Genomic DNA, 27,305 nt, shown 5'->3' with positions numbered 1-27,305 from the left:
GGCTCAATGACATGAACCTTGACAACTCTGAATCCCAACTTTAACCAAATGCCAAGTCGCCTGGATTCACCCTGGACACCAACCTCCCCCTCAATTAATATACTGCCACAAAGACAAAGACTGTTTGGTTCCAGCTCTCTCATCCAGAAAGTTCAAAATGTTTCTCCCAGGCAGTGACTTCAGAACTGATTTTAAAGCTCTTATACTTTGGCATCTACATGGTGGTTGCACTCTACTCCATGGCCTCCCAAAATCCACACTTGAACCCCTTAGGGCAATCAACCGACCACAGCACGTCTCATCCAAGGCCTGAAGTAATATGATCATATCTACCCCATCCTTATGAAAGCTGCTTACTCCTCCTTCCAGCCAGCATCATTATCAAAACCACAGGCATCATTTACAAAGCAGATGCTGCCAGCAACCCTGCTTATCTTGTAGACGAACTCACCATCTCTGGTGATGGTCAGCACACCCACAGCCAGGACACCATCAGACTGGCGACTAAGAAGTCTATAATAGAAGAAAAGGAGACAGCTGGTCTTTTCCATCTATGCACTCAGGAACATCCCAGTATCCATCAGGACCACCCCAATGCTGCATGAATTTAAGAAGGAGTTGAAAACTCACCTCTTTAAAGAACAATACATCACAATGCATTAACTGTTCACAGCCCAGCTTCCTTTCCTATTATTCATTACTTTTATGCTTGTCTTTGGACATGCATATCATGCTGCTGTCTTTTGGCTAGGTTCGTAATATAGAAATACTGTATAAATACATACATTCATACATACATGCATACTGCTCCTGTTAATGGAAAGTGATGCAATACTTGCAGGTGCTATACAGAGTTCTTCAGAATTGTAGCCTCCTTATCAGTGCCAGGAAACCAGCAAGCATAGTATTGCAGGAAAACCAGTCCTTAAGGGCTCGGATAGTAAAACTAGAGCAGACAGTATAAGAAAATGCTGTATTTTTATCCGGAAGAAATATTGTTTCTTCGGACGAAGCCTCATCCAACAACAGACAGATCTCCTCCCTTCAGGAGAATCCTTTTTTTCCCATGTACTTTATGCATGTCTGCACATGAGACGTCAGAAAGTAGCCTTAAAGTGTCAGTGGCACCAACAATCTGGAGAATGGGAAGATAAGTGAAAGCTCTTCAACCATCTCCATGGTGGTGTTGTGCTATAACATCAGCTTCCAATCCCGACAACAGTATCAATGTGTTCTTGATGTGATGGGGAGGTTGCATCAATCACCTACAAATACAAGAAGATTGTTCTTCAAAGAGGTTTTTTACCACGTGCGGAGTTTTATATAGCGCGAACTTGACCCGAATCCAATCGGGTATCAGAGCGCTTTACATAGCACCAGTTACGTTACATGAGGACACACTTTCATTATTTGTTAGGCATGGGAAGATTAAGTGATTTGCCCAGAATATGGTTTTTAGAGGTCTACTTTAGTGGGTGGTACAATCAGTGACTCGTAAGTACATGAAATAGACCAATTGAGGGTGAGCTAATGTTACCATGTTTTAAGGAGGGAGTACATGTACTTTATCATTGGTTTGCAGTGGTAAAGTGTGCAGAGTCCTACGGCCAGCAAACACGAGATCAGCCAATGAAGGCAAAAAGTTTGGGGGACCACACTAAGGCTGACAGGTCTAACAAGGCTGAAACAATCAAAGTCTCTGAAATAATGTCACTGATAGTGATTTTCAGACCAACTTCACTTATACGAAGAGCCGCACAATGGACTGATGTGACAGAGGCCAACAGTCTTTTACTGTGTGTACCCCTTCTTAGACTTCCTTCTTTTTTAATAATACATTTTATTAAAGGTTTTACGGCAAGACACATAATTTCACAAGACTAAAATTGTTTACAGGTAATGGCATATGACCTGACAACAGAATGGCTTAACAGCATGGAATTACAATGACAGTCCATAGTGATTACACCATTTGTCCCATTTTCGGTCTTACACTTCCTGTTTCACAATTTCTCAGATAAAGGAATTCGTAGAGGGCCTAAAAAGTGTACCCAATAGGCAGAAGCCCTTCGGCCTCACAGAAAATGAATACTACTATCTCCAAATTGGTGGACTCTTCCGTTGACCAAATGCAAACCTGATCTTCAGTAGCCTTCACGTAAAGTTATGTTTAGACATTTCAAAGCGGTCATTTGAGTCTGCAGAGTCAGTGTGATAAGGCTTTATGTTTACTATATTCGATAACAATAAGGTAGTTTGAGAACACATCCTTTGTTTGCCTGATGGTTCTTCCAGGCTCATCGATGTTCCTTCCAAACCTTTTAATGCATTCATCTCCTGCAGTGGAGTTGTCAAACCACAATCTTAATGTTGATCTGGATCTTTTTTTATTATCTGAACAAAACAAAGTTAATACTGATAACTTGTTGAAGATTGCGCTATCGAAGCAGACCTAGCAATGTCTTTCTTATTCATAGTCTGATTGATTTTATCTTGTATAACAACATGATACCAAACTAATTACAACAACATCCACTAGAGACATGATGAATGCTATAGCCCTCGTAACAAGGTCTTCAATATTATCATTTCAAAGCAGCTTCTTAGCGAGAGACCCCTACATTTGCAAGACACTACTGTCTTTATTCAAACACCCAAGGTGGGTGAGCTTTATTTGAGAAATCTCTTTGGCCAATTTTCATTTTATCTGTTTTCTTGTCTCTGATTTACCATCCTTTTGGGTCTCTGCACACTAAATTCTGGGGAAGAGTTGCTTAGCTACTTATGTGTACTCTTCTTCATTGAACTCACACATAATCCAATGGACCAACAAGTAAAGTCAATGCAAAGAAAATAGAATTCAGGTTAAGGCTCCTACAAGGTGCAATAAACTGTGAAAATGGAATGCTTTCAAACTGCCAGCACACTACTTTGAGGGGGAGTGGAATAGCATAGGTGTCTACAAGTGACAGAGCATTTTTCGTCTTGGTGAGGCTCTGCTGCTTTTCTGCCCAGCTTTCATTATTTCTTCATCCAAGAACGGAAAATAAAAAGAGTTTTTCAAAGCTTCACTTTAAAAAATGTTTTAAACCCAGTTGGCCATACAGAAAATGTGTTTGAGAAGTATTTAAAAAGAGAGACATTACTCTATGAAGAGTGTTCAGAGATCCTGGAAGTGGAGAATATGTTCAGGGTTTATGGATTTAATGAAGATGCGTATGAGGGAGACCTATGAATACAAATTAGTAACTTTTACCTTTTTAGTTAATCATAACCTTAGAATGGGATTATGTGAGAGTAGAGGCTACTAATTCCCCTGCAGTATTATATACTTCATGCATGGTTGCATACTATTAGGTGCTGACTGGGAGGAGGGGGGGAGATTGTTATAGTACAGCGGTTGTCAATCTAGTCAATTCTAAAGGGTTAATTTCAGATATTCATTTAATACATCTTTACAATCATCATCATTTATTGAAAGTTCAAAACATTTTGTTTTATCATCAAAAGATAGAAGAATAAAAACATTTTTAGACAAATGCACACTTTGAATAATTATAATATCGTAATTATCTATAAAAGAAACGGATAAAAATCACATAGAAAAGTTTAACAAACGTAAAAAACAAGCAAATGGCACTTAATTTCATCAAATAGCTGACACTTTACATCCAATTGTCCAAGCTATGTACAAAATACAAAAAACACGTGCTACAGTAAGGCAGTTGAAGTCAGATAAGGGAAGGCAAATTGGGACATGATTTCTAACACTATCTACCATTTTACATCTAATTAACCAAGCTATGTGCAAATATTTAGAAACAGCCAGAAGCGCAATCGAAGCGTTGTCACTTTTTCAAGCCCTATATACATCTATACAATCTGCATGCCATGATAAAATGCTAATCAAATAAATTACCTAGAAAACGAATTTCATTTAATCCATGATAATCCATCAAAATATACAGAGATAAAACTGAATTCCCTGTCTTCCCCTCTCCTTCATATTACACATGAAAACACTTTTCACTACATGAAAGTTACAAAGTGGATGCTGTTGGCCAAAACTGAGGTATGAATCTCATCCTTGTAACATCGGCTGAAAATAGCAAAGCACAATAGTGGATTTCCTAACATGATAACGTATAAAGATGGAGGCCTGCAACTTCTATATTGAGCGGTCAACAGTACTGACCTGTGCCTTACTGTGCTTGGACTTTGGACCCAAAGTCGCTCCCTAATTACCCTCCTTACCCTACAGCCTTGCTTCCTTGCATACAAAGTCATTGTTGCTTGATAGTACAAAGATAAGCTCAAACTACTGCAATTGTATCTAGTATCTCAACAAATCTCTCCATGGCAGAGAGCAAGCCTCAGGCAAAACCAATTTGGCAAGACAGAGATTAAGGTTACAAAAGCTTACATGTCTGGATATATCCTGGACTTGCATCGCTGCGCACATCATCAATGAAGGAGTAGATGGTCACAAGGTACAGGTTCCCGGGGTTTAGGTCCCGTAAATAGAGACTGGTCCTCTGAATATCTGCTGCCTGATTACCCCGTGGATAGTTCTGGCTCTCCCAGCTCACGCGGTACCAGTAATGATCCTTAGCTATATCCTCTGGGTCTGTCCAATGGAGGAGGAGGCCACGTTCACTGATGCTTGAGGCAGAGATATTTTCTGGCGGATTTGGGACTATGGAGGAAAAATTTTAACATGAGAAGCATGAGTGTTAATAAACTAGAGCCATTGTAAACCCTGAGCGCCTCTTGATCAATCTAATTGTAATATAGGTCAATGACTGTGTAATCTATATGACATTATGATTGCAAACTAATTTTCCTGGTCTTCTGAACCCCTGCATGTCCTGTACCTCTCCCGAACCTGCAGAATTTACCAGAGGTTAAGGGCCTGTTAATTCTGTACCCATTAGTAAAGGAGTGGGTAGCCTCAGCAAGCCTGGTATGGATTCCTCTTTTGGTGAAATGTTTCTAAAGCACAGGTCAACCTTATCCCTGAATGCCTAAAAACTTAAATTTCAAGCTTAAACTTCTTGGAGTTTACAGGCTATATTGTCTACCACCAGGATAATCAAGTCAAGGAAGCACATGCTTATTATAAGACACCACCCAATTGTGACAACTTGAAGTCCTTATTTAACCAATAGATTTGCTTGCAATTCCAAACCTTTTTTTCATGTTTTCTGTCTTGTAGCATTCATTAATTGTTGCATGGCGCTAGGCTGAGATTGTTAATATCACCTTACAAAAATAACACATCATTATGCAATGTATATATTTACTATTCTTAACTCCATATCCACTTACTCTATAACTAATTTATTATGTAGTGTTTAAGTCAATATAGGGGTTACATTATTGTTGTAATGCGAAATGTCGCAGTGATATAGTGACCGCCCAACTTATTAAAAGTTATAACATTTACATGTCAATACATCTATTTTTCTACAGCCCTAAAAACATTTTTCAGTTTCTGTGTATCCTTAACCCCAAAACCTCCTCGTGTCCAATAGAAAACCTTACATTATAGGTGTGGTCATTAAAAAAAAATATATATATATGCCCGTGTTAATTAATTAGGTAATGCGTGACATTATTCCAAATATATTGTGTATTCTTACAGAAAGTTATAATCTATGCCGAGAGGTCTATGCCTTGTGATGCAGCCAGATTTATAGTTTCCAGAAACTCACCTGAAAACATGAAACTGTCAAGGGTTTCCAGGCATACTCCAGAAAACATTTTGTGAATTCCATTCTTCCATGAGAAGATGCACATCTTAAAAATAACCTGCTAATGTTTCTTTCCTTTTTCTACATGGAGAAAACATCCCTGTGCAGCAAACTCTTCTGCTACATCTTCACCAATGTCACATGTGGCAAAGCGTGGGTAAAGCGTTGTCAGATGCGCCAGGTCTGAATTACTCCTGCCACTGTCAGGTGTATCCAGGACTGATGAGTCACTAAACTTAGGCATGCACTGCATGGATCTATTTGTGAATTCAGAGTCACAAGTTCAACTTGTGGCATGTCCTCGCAACCTTTCATTCTTCCATGGTCAATAAAATGAATATCATTCAGTTAAGTAGAAATAAGAGTCTTTTATTCAGCGCCAAGAAACCTCTGGAAGACAATGCCCTTTACAAATACACGTTCTATTGTCATGAGCACATTTCTACTCTTGTCCAGGGTTGGAAGGGGCTAGAGAGGAGCTTATGACTTCTCAAAACCTGTCAGTTTGTGGATGTGTGCAAAGCCAGAAGGGGTTCAAGCCATGAATCAATCATAGCATTTGTAAAGTGCACTACTTACCCGTGAGGGTCTCAAGGCGCTGGGGGGTGGGGAATGCTGCTTCTGCTCGAAGAGCCAGGTCTTGAAGAGTCTTCTGAAGGTCAGCAGGTCTTTGGTCTGCCGTAGGTGGTGGGGAGGGTGTTTCAGGTCTTGGCGGTGAGGTGGGAGAACGATCTGCTGCCGGCGGTCGCTCTTTGGATGCGGGGGACTGTGACGAGGGCGAGGTAGGCAGTGCGGAGCTAGCGAGTGGGAGTGTAGAAGCTGAGTCGTCTTTTGAGGTATGCTGCTCCGGTGTTGTGGAGTGCCTTGTGTGCGTGGGTGAGGCGCTTGAAGGTTATCCTCTTGTTGATGGGGAGCCTGTGCAAGTCTCTCAGGTGGGGTGTGATGTGGCTGCGGCGAGGGATGTCGAGGATTAGGCGTGCAGAGGCGTTCTGGATGCGTTGAAGCCGTTTCAGTAGTTTGGCTGAGGCTCCTGCGTAGAGGGCGTTTCTGTAGTCACACCTGCTGCTGACTAAGGACTGGGTGACCGTTCTTCTCGTTCTGGTGGGGATCCACTTGTAGATCTTGCGGAGCATGCGGAGGGTGTTGAAGCAGGAGGAAGAGACGGCGTTGACCTGTTTAGTCATGGAGAGGGTGGAGTCGGGGATGACCCCTAGGTTACGTGCGTGGTCAGTCAGTTTTTGGAGCAGTTCCCAGTGCGGTCGGCCACCAGGAGTCGTCCCAAGCCGAAGGGGTGGATCCGAGGATGAGGACGTCCGTCTTGTCTGAGTTCAGCTTCAGTCGGCTGTTCCTCATCCATTCGGCGACGGCCTTCATTCCTTCATGGAGGCTGGTTTTGGTGGTGTGGGGGTCCTTGGTGAGGGAGAAGATCAGCTGGGTGTCATCGGCATAAGAGATGATGTTAAGGTCATGCGATCGGGTGACGTGGGCGAGCGGTGCCATGTAGATGTTAAACAACGTTGGGCTGAGGGATGAGCCCTGGGGTACGCTGCAGATGATCTCGGTGGCTTTGGAGCGAAAGGGGGGGAGGCGGACGCTCTGTGTTCTGCCGGAGAGGAAGGAGGTGGTCCATTCCAGGGCCTTCTCTTGGATCCCAGCGTCGTGGAAGCATGTGCGTAGTGTGCAGTGGCAGACCGTGTCGAAGGCGGACGACAGGTCAAGGAGGATGTCGGTGCTGTGGTTGCTGCGGATCCCGGACTGGGATGGGTCCAGGATGCTGTTCTCCTCGAGGTAGTGGGTCAGTTGTTTGTTAACGGTCTTCTCGGTGACCTTCGCCGGGAACAGGAGCAGGGTGATGGGCCGGAAGTTCTTGAGGTCCTTGGGGTCTGCCTTGGGTTTCTTGAGTAAGGCGTTGATCTCAGCTCTCCGGGAAGGTTGCTGTCTCGAAGGAAATGTTGATGGCTTTCCGGAGATGGGGTGCGATGGCGGTGCTGGCTTTGTTGAAGATGTGGTGTGGGCATGGGTCTGACGGGGATCCGGAGTGGATGGTGTTCATGATCTTGATGGTGTCGTTGTCGTTAATGTTGGTCCATGAGATCAGGCGGTTGGTGTGGGTGGTGGTCGTGGGGGCGGAGGTCTCAGTGTTTATCGGGTCGGTCGTGGAGTTGAAGCTGTCGCAGATGTCTGCGATCTCGCGATGGAAGTAGATGGCCAGCGAGTTGCACAAGGCTTTCGAAGAAGGGATGTCGTTGGTGTTGGAGCTGGGGTTGGAGAGTTCTTTCACGATGTTGAAGAGCTCTTTGCTGCTGTGTGCATTGTTGTCTAGGCGGTCTTAAAAGGAGGCCCTTTTGGCGGATCTGATGAGGTGATGGTGTCTCTGGGTGGCGTCCTTGTGTGCTACGGAGCTGTCCAGTGTTTGTTCACGGAGCCAGTTCTTCCCTAGCTTTCGGAAAGTTTGCGTGGAGACCTGGAGGTCTTCAGTGAACCAGTTGGCTTTCTTGCTAGTGTGGTTGTTGGAGGGTTTCTTGAGCGGGGCGAGGGTGTTGGCGCAGTCGTCGATCTACTGTCTGAGGTTGCGGGCGGCAGTGTCAGGGTCGGTGGGGTCAGCGGGTGGGCTCTGGGCGAGGGTGTTTATTAGCTGGTCTTCGGTGACTTTGCTCCAGCATCAGCGGGGCATCTGTTGGGTGCGATGGTACGTGGCGGGTTTCCGGAAGGTGAAGTGGATGCAGCGATGGTCGATCCAGTGGAGTTCGGTGGTGTGGTTGAAGGAGACATGGGGGCTCGCGGAGAAGATGGGGTCCATCGTGTGGCCGGCTGAGTGGGGGAGAATTGTGGCGAGTTGTCTGAGTCTGAGTCTGAGGTTGGCGAGGCTATCGATCAGGGTGGTGGAGCTGGTGTCGTTGTTGTTCTTTTTTTTTTTATTTATTTTTTTTTTTGAAACCGTTTATTGCAATCTCAAATATATACAAGTATGGGCCTACAACCTTCCGGCCGGCCGCTAAAGTGACAAAAGCACATGACATACATACGATAAGGCACTTGGCTTTGCATAGACGATAAAGCAGGAGGTATCAACAACGTGGGCCACATAACTCTGAACCCACAATACGGTTTCGTTTTCTACAACACAACAACATAAAACCACACCCGCAAGGCAACCCACGATCAAAAATGACGACATGTGCCCCTCAAGTGGGGAACCCCAACCATCTAAAGAAATCCAGAGGGGGGGAGGGAAACTGATCCAGGACTGGGAGAACAATGTGCCCAGGGCTGAGGGAGGGGGTCAACTATGGGGATGGAGCTGGTGAAGCGGGAGGCAACAACGGCGGCTCGCAAATACCCCCGCGGTAAGCGTTCCAGGGGCCCCATATCTTCACCCACACCCCAGGCTTACCCCGCGCCACGTATACCACCTTTTCTCGGAACATGCACCAATCCATATGTTCTTTCCAAGCCGACACCGCCGGGGGTCTCTGAGATCCCCACAGCTGAGCAATGTCACGTTTAGCTATCATATATCCCAGAGTCACCCATCGCGTCTGCGGAACCGAGTAATCAGTCGGTTCCCACACATTCAGCAGGCATCTCCTCGCTTCAGGCAACAGCGCGACATGCGTAACCGCTCGCAGGACCTCATGCACACCACGCCAGAGTCGCTCCACCCTCGGACATTCCCACAGAATGTGTAAAAAAGTCGCCAAAGCTCCACACCCTCGCTTACACAATCCATCCTCAGCATAGCCCATACGCTGAAGCCTTGGCCCCGTCATATACACCCGGTGGAGTATCTTAAGCTGGACGAAGCGAAGGCGAGCCGGGATGGCCACCTCCTTCGGAGAGGCCACCGCGGAAATCCAGTCCTCGTCGTCCAACTCCAGCCCATCGGCAACCCAAGCCTCGCGGAGGCCAGTCAGTAAGCCCGAGCGGTCATTTATCAATTTCTTATAAATGAGGGAGATCGTGCTATCCGGAACGTGGCCATCTAGCACTCTATCCTCCAGGGGGGAGGACTCCGGGATGGAGGCCACGTCTGGGAAGACAGAACCCAGTGCGTGACGGACCTGCAGGTAGCGAAAGTATTCACTGCCCTGCAGCTGAAACTCCGCCTGCAGCGTCTCGAATGTCTTGAATCCTCCCCTCGTCCAGAGATCTCCCACTGTACTGATGCCTATCATGTCCCACCTCTCGAAGCCCTTCGAGGTCCACAAAGAGCCAAGCCTCTCCGACGCATACAACGGTGACGCCCGGGTCAAACGGTCCCTCCATCCCATAGCTGCATTAGCCGCGTGCCATACTCGCACCATGACACGCGTGGGTCCCGTCAAGCGGGAATCGGGCACGCTAGTGTAGAGCGCTCGATTGTAGTCGCCACCGGGCAGGAGCAGTTTGTCCATTTCAAATGCCGGGTTTAGGGCGGGCCCATAGAGGCCGTGATTAATTGCAGCTAACTGGGAGGCCCAGTAATACCGCTTAATATCCGGGAGGGCAATCCCTCCGTCGTACCACGGAAGCGTCAATTTTGCCAGGGCTATACGCGGCCTCCCGTCCCAAAACAGACGGCGCTGTAAGCTTTCCACCTCACGGAAGTAGCGCGCTGGGACCAAGTCCATAGTGTTCTGGAGGGCATACAAAAAGCGCGGCAATGACATCATCTTGAACAATGCCGCCCGGCCGAGTGGCGAAAGCGGCAAGCGCCGCCAGCGCGCGACGTCCTCCTTCAAGCGCTGGAGGGGGGGAAGCAAGTTTCGCTCGTAGCGGGCCACCGGGTCCAGCGTGATATAGACCCCCAGGTATCGAAATCCCTGCGAGGCAATCTGGATCGGACAGCCCCGAGGGAGGACAGGAGCCTCCCCGGAAAGCACATAGACACAGGATTTAGCCCAGTTGATGACAAGGCCAGAATTACGGCCAAAGGAGCGCAGAACATCGACCAGGACAATCAAAGATTTGCGCGGGGAGGCTAGGTACAAAAGGATATCGTCCGCGTAGAGGGACACGCGGTCCTCATACTCGGGGGTCCAACGGAGACCTCGGATAGAAGGGTGCCACCGCAGCCACTCCGCCAGGGGTTCCAGGGCCAATGCAAAAAGGAGCGGCGACAGGGGACAACCCTGTCGCGTGCCCCGTCCCAGCACGAATGGGGCCGAGACTCGACCATTCACCACCACCTGTGCCAGTGGGTTCGAGTACAACAATTTGACCCAACTGATGAATCCCGGGCCAAATCCGAATTTCGCCAACATCGCCCAGATGTAGGGCCACTCGAGCGTGTCGAACGCCATGGTGGCGTCCAGGGACGCCAAGATGGCCGGCTCCCGCACGAACGGAACACGCGCGAGCACCCCGTGCAAGCGCCGCAGATTAAGGGCCGTATTGCGATGGGGAATGAAGCCGGACTGGTCTTGGTGGACCAAATCGCCCACCACGCCGACCAGCCGGTTAGCGAGCACCTTGGCGAGGATTTTAGGCTCCGCGTTTAAGAGCGAGATAGGCCGGTAGGATGTAACCCGGTCCCGCGGTCTGCCCTCCTTGTGGATAACCACGATGGTAGCCAGACGCTGGTCCGGCGGGAGGGAGCCCCGCGAGTGAGCCGCAAGGAACATAGCGCGGAGGTGGGGTGCCAGTACGTCCGGTCGCAATTTATACAGCTCGATAGGAATGCCGTTCGGGCCCATGGCCTTGCCAGAAGCGACCGAGCGGATGGCAAGGGCAATTTCGTCCGAGGTGGGGGCGGCATCCATCAATTCCCTGTCCTCCATTGAGAGGGAGGGCAGCGCGATGTCACGCAGCAGGGCACGGGAATCCTCCTCCGGGCAGGGAGAAACCGGGGAATATACCTCGCGGAAATAATCCGCGAAGCAGGAGACAATGCCTTCCGGCTCAGTGACACGTACACCATCCATTCTTTCAATCAGCGGGACCACACGACTAGCTCTCTCCTTCTTATCCAACCACGCAATCAACTTACCAGCCTTATCACCCACATCATACAATCGCCCCTGTTGCTCTCTGCTGAGGCCCCTGGCCGCCTCCGTGACGAGGGACCTATAGGCCGCCTGCTTAAGGTGTAGAACGTGCAGCGCAGCGTCAGTCACCCCACTCCCCAGACCACCCTCCAGTTCAGTGATTTCGGCCTCCACTCGGGTCACCTCCTCCTGTGCACGCCTCCGGGCATGGGAAATAAGGGAGAGGGCCTCCCCTCTAAGCACAGTCTTGAAAGCCTCCCACAGGGAAATGGCAGACGGGACAGACCCCACATTCTCATCAAAGTACCGTTGCAAGGATTTAATCAAGTCAGCACGAATAGTGGGGTCGCGCAGGTACCAGGCATTGATTGGAGCTACCCTGCCCTCCCCCCTCGGGAAGACATCAAAGTGCAACAGGAGTGGGGAATGATCTGAAATACCCCGCGCCAAGTGGCGCACCTCCCCCACTCTCCCGGCATAGGCCGCAGGGACAAGGACATAATCAAGCCGCGAAAGGCTACCATGGGCCCCCGAATGGAAGGTGTACTGCAGCTGAGCGGGATGCTTTAGACGCCAGCAGTCCACCAATCCCAGCGTGTCCAAAAGGCCAGACAGCCACGCTTGTGCCCGGGGGAGGTCCCTAGGGGGATAGCGATCCAGAGTCCCAGAAGCCACCGCGTTGAAGTCCCCCCCAACCACCAGAAGCCCCCCCGGAAGGTCAAGCAGGAGGCGTCCCAGGTCCGCAAAGGTGGTGGACTGTAACCCCGGTGGCACGTACACTGAGACAAAGACGACTACCTTGCCCTCCATTCTCCCCACCAAGACAGTGTAGCGTCCCCTCTCATCATGGCGCACCTCGTCTATTTCTAGCGGGAGCGAGGTCTTGACCATAATGCCCACCCCTCGCGAGCCCGATGTGAAGCCCGAGTGGGCCACCAAACGATAACCACGTCTATTCATGGCACAGTAGGAGTTACCAATGAGGTGTGTCTCCTGCAAAAAGACCACATCAGGCGAAATCCGTTTCAGATATTGCAGGACCACACCCCGCTTAATCCTATCACCCAGTCCGTTAACGTTCCAGGACAACAAAATCAGGTCCCTACCCCCCATCACATACAGAAGCCATCATTTGTCCCCCCGAGAGCATCTCAAAAAATCCAATACAATAAAGGGTTTGCCTTGCGGTAGAAACGAACCACACCCCACCCCAACCCACCCATCCCAACAGAACTCCCCCCACCCTGCACCCCTGCATGAGCCCAGACAGCCCCCCCAAAGTGCAGTGTGCCTGTCGCCCCATGGAAAGAAAACTAACTAGTCCCCCAGAGGAGGAGGGAGATCCCCCAAGAGACCCCACACGACCTCCGCAGGAGGGGAACTTACCCTAACAGTCAATGGTGACAATAACACAGTCCAGAGCAAGGCCTACCATTAGTCCCTCAGTCCTGATCCGGCGGGCCCTCCCCACCAACCGCTCCCCCCCCACCTCCCCGGCCCCGATCTCCGGGCAGAGTGTCCAGCCAGTCCCCGGCAGCCTCGGGACGATCAAAAAAGTGCGTGCGGCCATCCACCTCCACCCTCAGCTTAGCCGGAAAAAGCATCGCATATTTGATATTCAGGTCCCGTAGGCGACGTTTGACACCAAGAAAACTCAGTCGCTGCTTTTGGACCGCCGGAGTAAAGTCAGGATAGAAATTGATATCCATATTGTCAAGTCTGACCGGCCCTTGTAGCCTGGAGGTCTGCAGGATAGCGTCCCTGTCCCGAAAATTGAAAATCCGGGCGATGAGAGGCCTCGGAGGGGCTCCGACCTTAGGCCTACCCCCGGGGACCCTGTGGGCACGTTCCACTGCAAAAAATTTACTCAGCCCCCGAGGCTGGAGATGGGTGAGGACCAATTCCTCCACGAACAGATCCGCTGCCTCTGCCTCACGTCCCTCCGGCACCCCGATAATGCGGACATTATTCCTCCGGGCCCGACCCTCGGAATCCTCCAGTCGACGATGCATCAGGGCGCTCGCCTGGCCAAGCCTGCGCACCTCCTGTTGGAGGGCCGCCACGTCGGATGTGAGGCCCGAAGTAGAGTGGGCCAAAGAGTCGACCCGGTCATTTGTTTTTGAGAGATCGGCTCTCACGAGGCCCACGTCCACGAGGACCGAGTCGATCTTCTGCGCCAGAGTGTCAAAGCGCTGGTCCACCGAGGCCTTCATCTCGGCGATGGCGCCCATGACATCTCGGAGGGTCAGGTCCGTGGGCAGAGCAGGAACGTCAGTCGGGCCCGTAGGGGATCTACGCAGCGCCTCTGGAGATCCCTTCTGGAGGGTGTAGCGGTCCATATTGTTGGATTGATGGGCCGCGCTACGACGGGTCGACTTCACCTTAGCCCGGTCGCCATCTTGTTTTGTGGCCATGGTCGCGGTCCCAAATCGAGCCAATCTCCTCAAAAAGGGGGTAGACAATCCCGTTCAAGGGCTCCGGGGGGGGGCGACCACCGCTCCGCAGGACGGACCGCAGCCGGCGGGCCGGCAGGGCACCCCAACGAGGCCACACCACCGCTCACCGCCTCGCGACCCTACCTCGCCTGGCAGCAAGGAGGGCGCAAAAGCGAAAGTGAAAGTGCGGGGTGCGCGAGCCGCCCAGCCCTGCCCGCCGCTGTTATTCACTTTGTCGCCGGATCGCCCCACAACTCCAGTACGGGGGGCCGGCGTGGAGAAGGCCGCAAACCTTAATCGGTGCTCCCGCCGGTGTCCGAGGTCCGAATTGAAAACGGAAAACGGGCGTCACCTCAGCTCGGGTTCAGAAACACAGTCCCCTCATCTAGGACAGGATTCGGTCAGGATTTATGCAGGAGGTCGCGGAGGTCCTCGGGAGCCTCGCACCTACGCGGCCATCTTGGGTGCGCGCTAGGCTCCTCCGTCGTTGTTGTTCTTGAGGTGGAAGTTCAGGTCCCAGAGGAGGATGGAGTCCGTGGAGGAGGGGGCGTGTGTGCTGATGAATTCGGCAATGGAGTCGCTGAACTATGGTCGGGGTCCGGGGGGTCTGTAGATGAGGGTTCCTCTGAGGGTGGTGTTGGGGGTCGGTGTGGATCTGGAAGTGCAGGTGTTCGGCGGTGCTGAGGGTGTCGTCTGTGTTTGTCGAGACTTTGAGAGTGTTCCTGTGGACGATGGCGATTCCTCCTCCTACTCCGTTGGCGCGGTCCCTGCGGGTGATCTTGTAGCCTTCCGGGATGGCAATGGTGATGTCGGGTGCCGAGGAGGGGTTAAGCCAGGTCTCCGTCAGGAAGGCGACGTCTGCGGAGGTTGATTCAAGTAGGTCCCAGAGTTCACCGACGTGTTTGCGGGCGGAGCGGGTGTTGTGAAGAATACATCTGAGGTAGTTGGGTTCTTTCCTGGTCGGTGGTTTGGCGGGCTGGATGCTGGTGAAGCTGCAGTCCCGGCAGGAGAAGGGTCCTTGGGTGCGCTTCGGGGTGGCCAGGCAGCAGGTGCGTGATTGTCCGGTGTTGAGTGCGTGGAGGGCGCTGGCATCGTAGCGGAGACGGGTGTTGCGGCGTTCGCAGGGGCCAGGGGTTCTGGCGCTGGGTGCAGTCCAGGCACGGACGGGTGCAGACGGGCTTGCCTTAGGCGCACCTTCGGTGCTACAGCGGCGCGGCCGCGCAGCGGCTGCCATAAGAAGGGAAGGTGGGAGGGGACGAATGGGAGAGCGGGGGGGCGGGACCACAGGGGACGCAGTGGCGGGAAGGACAGGGCAGGAGCGGAGAGGTACAGAAGGCAAAATGGGCACAGAATGGTACAAGGGGGGAAAGGGGGAAGAAAATGCAGATAAAATAACAGTGTCAAAGCAGCACAATTACGCTAAGGCAAATTAAAGCGAGCGGGGGCAGGCCACAGGGGACTCAGCGGCGGGAAGAATGGGGCAGGAGTGACGAGGGTACAGAAGGCAAAATGGGCGCAGAATGGCACACGGGGGAAAGGGAGAAGAAAATGCAGATAAAATAACAGTGTCAAAGCAGCACAAATACGCTAAGGCAAATTGAAGCGAGCGGGGGGTGGGGCCGCAGCAGCGGGAAGAATGGGGGCAGGAGCAGCAAGGGTACAAAAGGCAACAGGGCACAGGAATAACTGAGTACAGGGCGGCAAGAGACAGAATACGCAATTAGCACAGAGGCAATGCAAATACAGCAGAACTGGACAACAGCAGAACAAACCTACGGCCTACCACTGGCCATCAGGGATGAGGCGCAGATGAGCAGATTTATTCACACAAACGTCTCTGTCAGAGTTAACCATTTCAGTACAAACCCAATATCTATGGATTAAAAAAAATCATTTTGGGAAATTTTACCCATTCATGCAGAAATGACTTTTTGAATTAGGCCCAAAGCTATTATGGGCACGTCAAAGTGGTGATAAGGGTTTTTGAGTGCAGGTCAAAGTCCAGAAACAACACACAGAGTTGAGCAAAAAGAAAAACAAAACCACTTTCTGAAGCTGCAACCTTATGTGAATATCAAAAGGTTTTTTAGTATTATAAAAATCCTTCAAAAGCCAACATTTACTCGAAAAGTAACAGGCAAATTAAAATGAGTCAAAACAGGTAAATGCAATTCAATTCAATTCAATTCAATTTCAATACAAGTTTATTTAGACCAATTGTCCTCAAACGTTTTAAAAACTACATTAATAAAACTTCTAATGCATGCAAAGAAATAGACCAGCCAACTCTTCTGAAGACAAGTGGAGGTAAACACTCCGGGGCAGAATTACATGAAACTAACGCAGCGCGGTGCTGGGATGCCTGCATAATGGGGAGATTGTTTTTGTGCAGGAAGGGTTGAGGTGATTGAGAGGAAAAAAACAAGGAGAAATGAATGCATTTCTCCTCTTAGCTCCTCGCTACGCGACCTCTAGGGTGGCGTAGCATTCTGGTGCATTTCCAGATTTACGATTCCTCGTAAATCTGGAAATGCATCAGTGGACATGGGTGTTGCATGGGAACACCCACAGCAACACCCAGGTCACACCCCTAACACGCAAAGTGTTGTGTGAAAATGGGGGATATTTACAAGCACAGGCAAAGTCACGCAGGGTGACACACCAGTGGCGCAGGGGGCTTGTAAATCTGCATCTCCATGATTTAATGGCACAAAATAAACATTTTAGTAATTCCTCTGGCCAGGTTGGAATTTTTTAAGCTAGTTTAATGAGTACACAATCTATAAGGTCAAATAGAAAATATATTGAAGCAGTTTAGCATGACACAGATTGCAAAAATGCATTTATTTTGTTAAATTTTTCTATAGCCAATATGGATTGTACCATTTATTAATGTCTGCCACCAGTAGTGCCCTCTTACTTCATTTAGTTTTGGCTTAGAGCAAGCAACTATGGAATCGAAAACTGAAACCACTAAGAGACTGGATGCTTGGTTATGGATATCCTCGCAGGGAAACCAGTTTGTGATTAAACCTAGTGTTATACGAAATATTTCAAAAAGTTGTGTCTCCCTAATTCAACCTGTCAATCACAGTTGCATCTAGGAGTGTGTCTTTTAAGGCAAGAAGTATTTATAATGGCCTCATTTATAATTCACGGCATCGCCGTATGGTAAGTGGGTTTATTTATTTATTTAATTTTACCCATCTCATCATCAGTCGACGTCCACGACCCCCCCCCCAACCCCGCTCTGCCCCAATACCTCGCCCGACCGCTCGTACCTGTGCCGGCCGCACCAGCAGTTCAAAGTCTGTGAAATATTTTTTGTCTGGCTTACACCTCTCTATCTTAAATATGTGAATCATTCTAGTAAAGGTTCTGTTGATTTGTGTTTGAATTCAACATTGGGTTTTGCGACATGCCAGCAAATTCATTAAGATGGTTGCTAAAACAATTATCAGAACAAGCCTTGTTTAAATCTGATGCTGTGGTTGTTTATGATTTGCATGCAATTTTATGTAGGTTTCTCTAGTTTTAGATGGTGCTTGTGCTTTTATTTTTTGTAATGTTTTTATTTACTATCCAATAATTGGTTCTCTATTGTCTTGCACTAGGTATTGTCACAAAGCACTTTAATTTTCTCAAAAAAAGACACCCTTCTTAATAGTTGAGTTAAATTCACTTAACTTATCATCTCAGATTCACTTAACTTATTATCTAAGATGCCAAGGGAAGTTGAAGGTCTGAGCCTAACACAAATGACAGTAAATCTCAGACGAATGTATCAATGCCTATGGTATCAGAATGAGGTGTGCCTAAGCCTACAGGAACAATACAGGTGAATTGCTTAGAGTAATGGCATGACAAGAAGGTATTTGGTGCATAACATCTACAAGCTTCCCAAATATTCATCTGCGAAAGTGCATTGTCCTCCCTGCACTGGCTTCCAGTGGAGGCAAGGATAACGTTTAAGGCCCTTTGTTTTAGCCCAGAGGAATATGAACTATAGAGCACCTCCCCTGATTAGAGTCTATGGCCCCAATAGAAGTCTTAGATCTTCTAAAGTAGGGCTCCTGAAGTTCAATGTGTTCATAGATCCAGGTGGGGTGGAAGATCATTTTATTATCTGTCCCCCAAACTATGGAATTCTATGCCAAAATAATTAAGAATTGAACCCAAGAGCAGTGAACAGACAGGCCAAGAAAATCTCATGAAAGAGATCTGGAAAGCTTACACCATCAATCCAATTTCTCATCACTGGACGCCTCCTACATAGTGGGAAAACCACAGCCTTATTTCGAGCAAGCACTGACAGTCCCAGCCCAAAAAAATATCACCTATATGAGACTTCTTGCATTGCCCATTGTGGACTTTAATCAAGGTTGGGCCCGGCAGGACAGGTTAGCCCCATGATCACTCTGTAATTACCATCAGGAATCCTGGCTCCATCTGCTGTGCTGTTGTCCTAAGTTGGCCAGTGAGAGGTACCGACTAGTTCTTCCTATCTGCAGAGCCCAGGGCCTTGTACGATGCAGAGAAGTCTCAGGCTTGTGTTTTTCTTCTAATACAGCTCAAATAGTTGCACGGCTAGGGAAATTTATAGAATCAATTTGAGCCGCATTGTCGCTGAAAATAGAGCCACAAAAAGAAACCAGTCAGCTAGCAAGCAAGAGAGTCTTGGACAAACCTCCCTTTTAAGTCTAATGCATTTGCACTTGTACTTTATAACCAGATTGTGATATTAGTTTTAAGGTGTTATGCCCTACCAGGTTGTAGTAACATGCTTGGGATTTTAACTTTCTTTCTTTTAATATTGATAGTATATTGTAATAATTTTAAGTAATTGAACAATAAAAACTTAATTAATGAATAGAACCCAATGAGATCAAGTTTAGAAAAATGCTCAAACCTCATTAGTTAATTAGGCATCAGCTCTTGATTATTATGGATGCTATTTTTGATTCACACGTGCTTTATTGACCCTCATAGAATGGCACAGCATATCATTTTTGTATCAATGCCCAGATAGATCCAGAGGAAATGTTAATGAAGGATTTATGTGGTGGGGATAAACCTGGGTAATTTTTAGTTATGCAGAATACAGCATATTTATTGAATGCACCATTCGGCTCATTTTCGTATGATAGCCCATAGCCCATGAGCAGTCAACTCTATATCTTTTATTGCGAAGACTATTATTTAAATCTTGTATTTTCATATTTTTAATTAAGTTACATTTTTTCTGTTGCCTGTTGTACCTCTGTATTATGGATTTTTTCTAAACACACAGAAATGTATTTGAATGTATTCAGATACTCTTTGCTGTTCTCTTAAAATGCATTCCGAGATTTTGGATCGAAAGAGCAGCTTCTTGTACTGATAAATCCACTAAGCAGCTGATGTCTTGCGGGTGAAGTACTGGGTTTTTAAAACCCAGCGGTGCAGGGGAACACACCCTAAGACTTCGAGTTCTTCCTGTTTCAGACCCACAGAAACACAGAGTCTTCTAGGTGAAGTCAAAGATCTTGTTTATTGGCTGCAGACCAATTACAGGTGTCCGAGAAGTACAACACAATGTATGTTCTCAGGAGACTGCTTAAACTTACAGAAACGGGCTTCTCCTTATATACAAAATATCATGCTTCAGGCACACATTCCTTGTTTTACGATATGGTCATTCATATGTATTCATTACAAACGAAAAGGCAGAGTCATGATGACCATCCCACATTCCAGTTCAGCCAGCCCACAATTATTTACCCAGCGAGGCTCAGATCCCACATCAGATATCAACAGACCCCAATAAACACGGGCACCTCCTGTTTGTAAAACAAGCCATAAAGCAGGAAGAGTCAGGTGTGAAAGAGATTAGCCGGAGGCTTGTGTGGGATGAAAAGGCTTTATGGTGTGTCAAACCTTGATGCTAATCACAGGTGGCCGTAGGACGGGGAGCTCGTGGGACCGGACTGACCTGGGGCGGTGGAGCCAAGTCGCACAGGTCACAGAGAAGTCAAAGGAAGGCACATATGTTCTAAAGGCCGGTGTTTGTCCTTGATGTGTAGCCTATGTGAGGGCAACTATAAGATGGCCACCGCTCCAAGATGGAACCCACAAAGTCAACGTGAAATATCGTATACAAAGTGCATTTATCGATAAAATGTTATGCAAAGCACTTGTACATACTGCATTGGCCATTCGCGGTTCGCTAATACCCGAATAGACAGGGGGTAGGGCCCTGCCTCCTACGCGGTCCCAAATTTTAAAGTACCACAGACCCTCCTTTTGCCCTTACATAGGCAATACCTATACTCATATCAATCCGAGTCCAGGTCTATATTCATGAAGTCATGGAGATGTTGCTGTAGCATCATCCCATTACTTAGCTCGTCCCTCGATACAGGTTTCCTTACAAATAATGTAGCACAGAGGCCACATATCGCAGGAGCACACTGTATACACAGACAGAACAGGAAAAGAATGGCTAAGATCATTCCAATGACCATCAGAATCTTCCAACCCTCAGGCAGATATCAGTTCCCAGAACCACCCCATCAGTGACCAATCTCCTTTATCCACGTGTATGGATTCAGATATTTTATGCAGTTTGGAGATGGCTTGATAAACTGTTGGAGCGTTATCTGGTATGAAAATGCAACAGCTAGATTGGATAACCTTACATACCCCACCGCGGTCTGCAAGTATGACGTCTAGAACCATACGGTTCTGCAAAGTCATGAGGCGATCCGCTTGGAGCTCAGCTGTCAAATTACCAAGGGCACCAGCTGTAACATTAACAGTGGATTCAACCACCCGAGTCAGTTGTCTCAGGTTCCTACTATTGACCATAGGTCCCAAAAACGGCAGGAAACCCAGAAAGAAGTCTCCCGCTTCCTGACCGGCAGTATCCTCCTTACTAACCACACCTCTCACAACTCTGGTCTTGTGATAATCAGAGGCAGCAGTAAATGTTGGCAGTAGCAAGTTTGCAATATAACATGTGCCCGAGAAATCAGGGGGCAACCATGTATATGCTCGGTCATTGCAGACAAAATATGTACCCTTGGCAGCCAAAAACGCAGGGGAAAACTGCGATGGAAAAGTGTACGTTTCAGTACAGTCACTTTTCCCCAGTTGAGCTCTTGGATTCTGACCATTACCTTGTAAACAGAACCGACCTATGTGGGGTACGACCCAAATTGGGGATGAGATTTTTCGCTGCCTTTCACCCAGACTAATGCTATACCCCGTTGCGTTCCAACCTACATAAGCTCGCAATTCATCCTTGGGAATAGATCAGTATGCGTCGATATCTCTGCTCATATCAGCAATTTCCTATTATTTGTGCTAGGTCTGATGGAACGCGGTTGTCGCGGGGAGTAGGCATCTAATGCAAAGAGAAACATGGTCTGGAATGCCCATGACGATCCATTATAGCTAAACGGCAGCACTAGATAAGGAATACCCTTGTTAATGGTATGTGGCATTAACCCACACACCCAGCAATTGGTTGTATTCATGACTAGTTGGTGCTGGTGCAGGAGCTGAATAAACGAGTTATTTACAAACTCAGACCATCTAGCTTGTTCGTGTTCAGGCAGAGGGTGGAAGGAGTGCAAGGAGACAGTAAGAGGAGGTATAGGCTGTACAGTGGGAGCAAATGGCTCTTGAGAGGAGAAGAATACAAATCCTACAGTAAACACCATCATACTACATAGTATAAACAGACATAAAAATACAAAATGTTTGCTCTTCATTATTTTACATATTTTTGTCTTAAAGTTCATTTCCTCAGCGGGTCTCTCCATCTTGAAAAACTCCATCCTCTAATCGTGCCGCTCGCGGCGGGTGAGTATCTTCTGCTAAGGGGTATGCCTGTCAGTCCAGGGAACGCCCTAGACCAACCAGACCGTTGACCAAACGTCTTCGGCCTGTACCCCAAAGTCTTGGCACCGCGACCCTGCGGCTGAACCCGGATGGTGGTTCGAAAAACAAAAAAAAATCAAAAAGTCCTTCAGATGGGAGAGCTATAATATCAAAAAATAGTAAGGGAAAGGAATTTGTATTAGTCCGTAGGCCTTGGTCTCAGGTTTTAGCCGTTTCTGCCAGGTACTGTCTGATCTTGAAACAAGAGTTCAGGCTCCGTGGTGTCCAAACGAATTGACGGTGGCACAGCTTCTTGCAAAATATCGTTACGCGTGCATCACTAAATGGTACAAAACGAGGTACAGTGTCTGTTTCAGAATCAGCGATACCCTCCTGGACCCACTGGTCATATGGTAGAGGCAAAGGGATCCGTTTGCAGTGGGCGCCGTGAATCCAATTCTTTTTCCCTTTCACTCGAACCGCTGATCTTGTCGATAGAAGTACGAGGTGAGGGCAGATCCAACGGGGCTCATCGTTGTTCTTTCACTGAAAGTTCTTCACGAGTACCCACGAGCCAGGATCGATATGGTGTCCTGGAGCTTCAGAGGCCTGGGGGAGTGTATCGTGCACCTGTTGGTGTAAAACACGCAATTTAGCTGTCAACTCATACAGATAGTCAAGCAGTACTGGATGTTCAATTTCGCTGAATTTTGTCGGTCTTGGCACACCCCATACATTGGCCGGGCGGCCGAAAACCACTTCATATGGACTAAGTCCCACTCGTGAATGCACAGTCCTTCTTGTGGATAGGAGTGCTAAAGGCAGAGCGTCAGGCCATTTAAGACCGGAGCTCGCCTGGATTTTGGCCAGCTTGAGCTTCAGAGTGCCATTGTAGCACTCTACTAATCCAGCTGATTGGGGGTGATTTGCAGCGTGAAACTTCTGCTTTATACCTAATCCCTCACACACATTCTTCATCACTTTACCCACAAATTCACTCCCATTATCACTCCACACCATTCTTGGCATTCCAAACCTAGGGAAAAATTCTTTCACGAGGGCTTTGGCTGTGGATAAAGCAGTGTTGTCTTTTAGGGGATATGCTTCTATCCATTTTGAAAAAGCGCAAACAACAACCAGTACATATTTCAAGTTGTTGCACCTTTCCATGTGGATAAAATCTAGCTGCAAAACCTCAAATGGATATGATGGAGGCGCAAAATGACCAGCTGGAGTTGGGGTTCCCCTACCAGGGTTGTATTTCAAACATACCATACAATTCTTGACCACATTCTCTGCACACTTGGGAATTCCAGCGTTCTGCCATACTGGAGCCAACAACTTACAAATTCCTTTCACACTGATATGTGCCATTCCATGTGCCATAGTAACTACTGGAAGCACATATGCATCAGGTAACAACCATCGCCGATGTTCTGACAAATCAACCCAACAACCATTCTCATCCAATTTACCCGTACTTTCTCTCCACTTGCTCAACTCTTTCTCTGTGGCTTCAGCTTGAAGGGACTTCACACTTTCTATCGTGTCTTCACACATTCCAACATCACCAACCCATCTTGCAGGGCCTGCAACATACATTCGAGTCTTCACATCTTTTGCTGTTTCTTTTGCGATTTCGTCAGCAAATGCATTACCACGACCAACATCATCAGTGACTTTCTTGTGCGCACTGCATTTCATAATCGCAACTTGTAACGGTAGGGTCAGTGACTCAAGGAGATCATTCACCAACTTGCCATTCTGAATTTTAGCTCCATGCGAAGTCAGGAACCCACGTTCTTTCCACAATCGCCCAAAACTATGAGCCACACCAAAGGCGTACTGGCTGTCAGTAGATATGTTCACTTTCATTCCTTCAGACAACACGCATGCTCTTGTAAGGGCAATTAATTCTGCTGCTTGAGCCGAATTATGTGGCACACGTGCAGTTTCAACAATCGTGTGCAAAGTCGTGATAGCATATGCAGCAGTCGTATCACCATTCGGAAGCTTGAAGCACGAACCATCCACCCATAAGGTACCATCACACTCATTCAGGGGAGTATCTTTAAGATCCACTCTCCCTTTTGTCTCTTCTTCTGTTCTGAACAGACAATCATGTTGCTCAATCTCATCTATGTCTGCTGGAATCGGCAATAATGTAGCTGGATTCAACGTGTTGCATCTCTTTAAGTGTATATGATTTGCTAATAGTGTCAATTCATATCCTGACAATCGAGCACTAGTTAAGTGCTGTGTCTTGGTCCGGTTTAACAATGTATCCACAGCATGTGGAACCATTACAATCAATGTGTTATCCATTACCAATCCAGCAGACTGTCGAATAGACATAGCTGCTGCGGCTGTAGCTCTCAGACAACTTGGCAATGCCCTCGCTACCGGGTCCAAGGTTGACGAAAAATATGCGCATGGACGCGGTCTGTCGCCAAAAGGCTGTGTTAACACTGATAATGCACAAACGTCTTTTTCATGAACATACAATGTAAAAGGCTTGCTGTAGTCAGGGGTACCCAACACAGGAGCTGAACATAATGCATTACGCAATTCCAAAAAACTTTTCTGACACTCTTCAGACCATGGGACAGGATTCGGTGTGTCTTTACATGTTAATGCTAACAAAGGTTTTGCCAGCAAAGAAAAATTCGGTATCCAATGCCTACAGTATGAAGTAATGCCCAAGAAAGCACGCACTTCTCTCTGTGTTCTTGGCACACTTAATTGTGCAATGGCTTGAATTCTTTCTGGGGTCAGTTTCCTTCCCTCCTTCGATAAGAGATGACCTAAGTAGGTCACTTCTTGTCGAAAATATTGCAGTTTTGAGAGAGACACTTTGTGATGAAAGGCAGACAAATGACGCAACAATGACAATGTAGCTTCTTTGCAAATCTTTTCAGTATCCGCGGCGATTAGTAAATCGTCAACATACTGAATAAGGATAGCACCACTAGGTAAGACAAGTGCATCAAGCTGCGCTTTTAAAGCCTGACTGTATATTGATGGACTTTCACAGTAGCCCTGTGGAGCGCGTTTAAAGCGGAAGCTTCGACCTCCTAAACTGAAGCCAAAAATGTCCCTACTCTCCTCTGCAATTGGGATGCTAAAGAAAGCATTCTTCAAATCGATTACTGAGAACCATGCAGCAGAAGCTGGAATCATAGTTAACAAGGCAGTTATATCAGGGACAACTGGAAACTGTGGCACAACAATCTTATTTACCTCTCTAAAATCAATCACAAATCTGTAAACAGGTGGCTGTGAAGGGTCCGTTCGTTTTAAGACAGGTAAAACAGGACTATTGCAAACGTTGCCTCTTGTTTCTTCAATTACACCCTTTTTAATCAAATTGCTATCAATTGCTAACAACGCTTTCTGACCTTCATTGGAGATCTTGTACTGGGGAATGCGTGACATTGGCTTTTAAAGTGACCACGTATGGCGGTATTTCCAAGAGACCCACATCATTGGGACCAGTAGCCCAAAGGACATCCGGAAGGGATGACAATTCAGGTGGCAATTTATTCTTTGACAAATACATTGGGGGAATCACTTCCTTACCCAATGTAAGTTGTACTCCTGAAGGGGAACAATATAGCGTTGCATGCAATCTTTTTAACAAATCTAATCCTAACAGATTTTCACCACAACCTGTCGTTAGGATGAGGGGTGCTTTTAACTCACAAGGTCCAACAGAAAGGGGCATAGGACTAGAAATCGGGTTCCTAACTGGGGCGCCAGAAAAACCTACTGAAACATTCATTTCGCCAGACAAAGGCGCGCCAGGGAGTTTTGAATGCATAATTGAACTCTTTGCAGCACCAGTGTCCAGCAGAAAGGGCTCTGTTACACCCGCTGTAGTCACCTTAACATACGGTCCACTCTGATCCACTGGCACTGAAACAACTCCCTCTCTCTGTCTATGGCTGTCCTAGTAATCATTACCTTCCACATTGTCGTCTTCTGCATAATAATCATTATTATAGTACTGAGCTGTATTACCATTTGCATTGGCTTGCTGATCAAAGCTATTTATCGTATTTTGAGGCGGAAGAGGATGCGCGTTCTGGGGAACATTTCCACGCGCTCTACCTCTAGGAGCTTGCTGACCACCTCTACCTCTTGCGCCATACGCATTATTAGTACGCTGCAACAATTTAGGACAACTATATTTAAAATGACCTTCCTCTTTGCAATATGAACATTGATTGGGACATATAGGGATACGTGGTTGATAATACCCATTCATTTGCTGGTTATTCTGAAACTGTTGGGGTTGCTGATAGATACCTTGGGTTTGCCTATAATTATTCTGTCCTCCACGTGGCGGATAAGCCTGCTGTAAAAGGACCTTCGTTTTCAATTCTTTCGTTTTCTTGTCTGTTCTATCCTTCTCGTCTTTATCTCTATTTTCGTAATACTGTGCAGTAGCCAGTATTTGCGCTGAAGAGGAAACAGCCCAAGAACTCTCTGAATCTTTTAATTTCTTACACAACTCGGGAAGTAGATTCTGCACAAATTTATCAACAAATAACCGTTGGCCACCTTCAGTACTCATGTCTTGACCACTGTGGTCGATAAACGTTTCTTCAAACCTTGTAAAGAAATCGGACACTGTTTCATCTTTCTTCTGCTTGCATGCAGATAGTTTATCCCAATTCACGTGCATCGCGGGCATTATGGTTTTCATGTATGTAATAATTCTACCAGGGAGGTCTGCTACGAGGGGCTCAGGTTTTGCACCACCAACTTGTCTAGTGTTTGCGGCAACGATATTAGCCCATGTGCCCCCTAGTTCTGCAGCATGATCCGTATTATGAATGGATCCCCATAAAGGCTGTGGAACCACATTCCCGAACAACATATCTATGTCGGCCAGATTCATGACACACGATTCTGCAGTCTGTGATAACTCCTTATAATATCCTGTAAGGTTTTTACGGGGGTCAGGCAATGTCTGTTTAAGTGCTAACACCTCAGAACGCTTCCATGGGACATGTACCCAAACACGCTGGAAATGAGCTGGAACGGGTGGATTAACATTTGCATCAGCAGGTCTCCAAACTGGAGGAACCTCACGCATCGGATATTGGCGCGCTTTTACCTTTTTCCCCACAGGGAATTCCTGTTCGAACAATGATTGTTGACAATCGCCATTCCTGAAGGACAGTAAAGTCGCAACTGCTTTATCTACATCGGGACCCACAATTGTACCTGTTTCAAAATCAAATCGCACTCGACACAACACCTGCGGGTTTGAGTTTGAACCA

The 27,305-nt window shown here is 47.5% G+C and overlaps 1 protein-coding gene across 6 annotated transcripts in view; it reads right to left on the bottom strand.

The window, feature by feature from the left end:
- The window catches only part of LOC146809562 (uncharacterized), a 299,611-nt gene that overhangs the window by 55,296 nt on the left and 217,010 nt on the right, over positions 1–27,305 (bottom strand). For 4 of the 6 annotated variants that reach the window (XM_085616392.1, XM_085616393.1, XM_085616395.1 and 1 more), the window contains one exon: positions 4,424–4,696. In XM_085616392.1, the coding sequence (XP_085472518.1) occupies positions 4,424–4,696 (273 nt within the window). Of the gene's footprint in view, positions 1–451; positions 514–4,423; positions 4,697–27,305 lie in introns of all 6 variants that reach the window. The other 2 variants (XM_085616396.1, XM_085616397.1) reach the window with 1 other exon arrangement.

This window comes from Triturus cristatus, chromosome 7, assembly GCF_964204655.1.
Source record: "Triturus cristatus chromosome 7, aTriCri1.1, whole genome shotgun sequence".
NCBI lineage: Eukaryota > Metazoa > Chordata > Amphibia > Caudata > Salamandridae > Triturus > Triturus cristatus.
The sequence above is the reverse complement of the archived record's forward strand: the minus strand, read 5'-3'. Positions and strand labels throughout refer to the sequence as shown.